Source organism: Amblyomma maculatum, chromosome 6 (assembly GCF_055883805.1).
Source record: "Amblyomma maculatum isolate TAMU_Amacu chromosome 6, ASM5588380v1, whole genome shotgun sequence".
Classification (NCBI taxonomy): Eukaryota; Metazoa; Arthropoda; class Arachnida; order Ixodida; family Ixodidae; genus Amblyomma; species Amblyomma maculatum.
The window spans coordinates 151746284-151750225 of record NC_139349.1 but is presented as its reverse complement, the minus strand read 5'-3'; the positions used below and the strand labels follow the sequence as shown (position 1 = coordinate 151750225).

General features: G+C 45.1%; 1 protein-coding gene across 1 annotated transcript; it reads left to right on the top strand.

Annotated features, from left to right (window-relative positions):
* Positions 1-998: 998 nt before the first annotated feature.
* Positions 999-1821, top strand: LOC146187064 (uncharacterized). The gene has a single exon (XM_084608173.1). The coding sequence runs from the start codon at positions 1000-1002 to the stop codon at positions 1819-1821; it is 822 nt and encodes a 273-aa protein (XP_084464299.1). The 5' UTR covers position 999.
* Positions 1822-3942: the final 2121 nt, after the last annotated feature.

Genomic DNA, 3942 nt, shown 5'->3' with positions numbered 1-3942 from the left:
CTAGTGCACACAATGTGTGACCTACCTTCACCATTTCTCAAGTTCTGGTGGGAGCACCATTCATGAAAAATGTTCATTAAAGGCTACGTGACTATACAGTCAAGCCCACTTATAACAATCGCACGGATGTTGTTCGTTGTATCCAAAGTTCATGTGAAGTGGACTCCCCTTATTTCAGCCAAAAGAATGCAAACTTCTACAAAAGTGGCATTTGTTTTTTTCCAAGAGTCGTTTTTGGACATCTGTTTATTCAAATCGGACACTATCAAGCTGCCTTCTAAGCTTTGCAGCGTGATCATATGCTCCTGCCCGAAACAGTCTGCGGACCAGCTGCTTGATGAACGCGGAATAGCGATAGCTAATGAGGCGCTTATGCCATTTCGTAGTTTGCCCCCCAACTCTTCGATTCTCCACAAAATAGCAGTGCCCAAGCTACTACAGTGCATGTGTGCGCAGGACATACTACACATCTGTTTTCTTGTGTGCCGCCTCCACGTGGCAGCAGTGCAGAAGCTCGAGATTCGACTCGGTCAATGACACACACGCCGGTCTTGGTAGGCGAGCACCGCATACCTCGACTATTATTCATAACTCAAATCGGAGATGGTGGTTTTTGACGAACTTCAAGAACTCTTCACCATTTATGATCAGTGTGTACTGTGGTGCAGGGAAGCCACCTTGTCTGGAGCAATTTCTCGCTCCATTCCTAGATGAAGTTTACAGTCTGAGCAGCAGCAGTTTACTTCTGAAAGGGACTAGTGCACTGTGACACTGACAGCTGTGATCTGCGATGCCCCAGCAAGGAGCTTTGTAAAGGCAATTATAGGACACGGAGGCTACCATGCTTGTGAAAGATGCTGCCAAAAGGGTCGCTATGTGGAAAACAGGCTGACATTTCCTGACCTTCATGCACCGCAGCGAAGTGATGTATCATTTCGTGCACAAGAAGATAAGCGGCACCACGCTGGTGTTTCCCCTTTCACCAAGTTGGATATTGATATGGTGGCATGCTTTCCTACGGAATACATGCACCTTGTCTGTCTGGGTGTAATGCGGCGGCTGTTAAGAAATTGGGTCTCGCAAGGGCACGCTGCCCGACTGAGCAGAGATGAGCAAAGTGAACTCAACAACAGGTTGCGAGAAACAGCTGAAGCCTTTCCAAGTTTCTTCCAGCGAAAACCCAGAGGAACAGAGGAGTTGGATCGTTGGAAAGCGACTGAATTCAGAACATTTCTGCTCTACCTAGGACCTGTTGTTCTGAAATCTCTCCTGCCCAAAGAAAAGTATGAACACTTCCTACAGTTACATGTGGCTTTGCGAATACTCGCTGCACCTGAATACCATGTAGTTCTGAACAGCTTTGCCCGGGACTTGCTGAGGTATTTTGTTCAGCAGTTCGGTGTACTATATGGGGTGAAGCAGCTGGTGTACAACGTACACAGTTTGGTGCACTTGGCAGAGCAGTGTCTTCAGCATGGGCCTGTGAATGATTTCAGTGCTTTTCCTTTCGATAGTTACTTAGGAAAGGTTAAGAAGAAGCTGAGAACTACGAACAAGCCACTGGCACAGCTCAGCCGCAGGATGTCAGAAGCAAGAGAGTGCGCACAGACTTGTACAAGAGTTGACCGACATGTGAAAGCGGGCGACTGCATCTTAATAGACAACTGTGCTGTTCTCATTGTTGAAGTGCATGAAGATAATGTCAAGGCTGGCATCTTGCCAAATGGCAGAGATTTCTTCAAAACACCAATTGAGAGCTCTCAGCTACACATAAGGCGTTATCTCGTATATCAGGAACCAAGTTCAATGCTTGAAGCTTAAATACAAGCGAGGGCACATTATTTTTCCTCTTCTCCACTTGCAGTGAAATCTCTTATTGCTGTTGGTTTGCTTTCATGCCGAAAAGCAACTTAGGCTATGAGAACCACCATAGAGGAAGTTTGGTTTGGTTTGTGGTTTTAACGTCCCAAAGCGACTCAGGCTATGAGAGACGCCACAGTGGAGAACTCCAGAAATTTCGACCACCTGGGGTTCTTTAACGTGCACTGACATTGCACAGCACACGGACGCCTTGCTTTTCGGCACCATCGAAAAGCGGCCGCCGATACCGAGATTCGATCCTGCATCCTTGGGAACAGTAGTCAAGCGCCGTAAGCGCTGCGCCATCCCGGCGGGTACCATACAGGAATTGTCTGGGAAGCTCTTCCACCTTGGGGTTCTTTGATATGCACTGACATCACACACTACATGGGCTCCTTGCGTTTTGCGTCCATTGAAAAAAGGCCGCAAGATAAAACTCACTTCCTTGGGTTCAGCAGCCAAGCGCCCTAACCATTAAGTCACTGCGACGGGTCAGATGGCTATTTCAGCATGAAGAAATATGTACCTCTATCAAGAGGGAACAGCATGGTATGCCTCCGTGTCTTTTGCCTTCATCGAAATGCTGCTGAGAATCGGACTTGCAGCCTCATATTCAGATGCAGGCCACAGTTATTGGTGCCAAGGACAGCAACTTGTAGATCATCATTTCTTACAGCCTCACATTGGAGCTGGGACTTCGAAGATAACGGCTCTTTTCAGAGCCACCCAAACGTGCTGGCAGGGCTGCAGTTGTGCCTTCGACTGCTTCCCATTTCCACCAGAATCTCTCATTCTATTTAATAAAACAGACATACAGAATAAAACAATTAAGGATTGAGCACACAAGGCTATATTAATGTATTGTATTGTATTGTATTGTATTGGGGTTTTATGGCGCATAAGCAACTGAGGCTATCATGCGCCAAGAGCAAGGTTAAAATCTGTTCTTATTTGAAAAGGGGACGAAGGTTCGTTTAAGTTTAGTTTATTCAGAACGTCTGCTTCTTTTAAAAAACTAAGAACACATGTTAAGTTTATTATTGCTCTTTCTCCTAAAAGTAATTTGGGATGGAAAGGGATGGCATGATCATAAAAAATAGTGAAATGCTTTCTCCGTAGTGTCTCTAGTTTTGGGCATGCAATCAGGATGTGGTTGACTGTGAGTACTTCTCCGCATTCTCCACACGTAGGCTTATCGTGTTTCATTAGTAAAAAATTATGTGTGAGATGTGTGTGCCCGATACGCAGACGGCATACTGTAACCTCTATGAAGCGTTCCTGATGAGTGCTTGTTTCCCATTCTTCTATTATAGGCTTTACGAGGTGCAATTTATTAATTTCCTGGTTATTCCATATAGACTGCCATATATCCTTTTGTTTTCGTTTAATTAACTTTATGCAATCCTTATAAGGTATGTTTACTTTCTCTATTTCTTTCCTGCCTGCTTGAGCAGCACACACGTCCGCTCTCTCATTTCCTTCAATGCCCATGTGGCTTGGAACCCAACAGAATATTATGTTATGTCCTTGGGCTGATATCTTTATTACATCGTGTATTATGTTACCGAGTAATGGCATGACTGCATTTCTGGAGTTTAGAGCTGTGAGCACACTCAGTGAATCTGTATAGATAACACTGTTCTCAGTACCCTCGTACACAATTTTTGCTACAGCTACCCGGACAGCATAACACTCGGCTGCAAATACTGATGCACATTGAGGAAGTCGAATAATTTTTTCGGAGTTCCGATCCACTACAGCGCAGCCCACATAGGAGGCAGTTTTTGATCCGTCTGTGTAAAACTCTGTGCATTTGCTGTATTTCTCTTTTAGTGCGTGATATTCTTGTAATATATGTTCTGTAGGAGCTTCGCTCTTTTTGAACTGTGTAAGAGTGAGGTCACAGACTGTTGGAAAGTTGTACCATGGGGCCAGGGGCCTATTTTCTTGAGCGACATCAGGCAAGGTGTCCAGAATATGGAGCTCACGGCAAATGTCTTCAAATCGCATTATCAATGGTCTTGTTGTCTGAGGCTTATTTGAGAATATTGTTCGGGAGGGGCAAGTTGTGACAATCGGGTA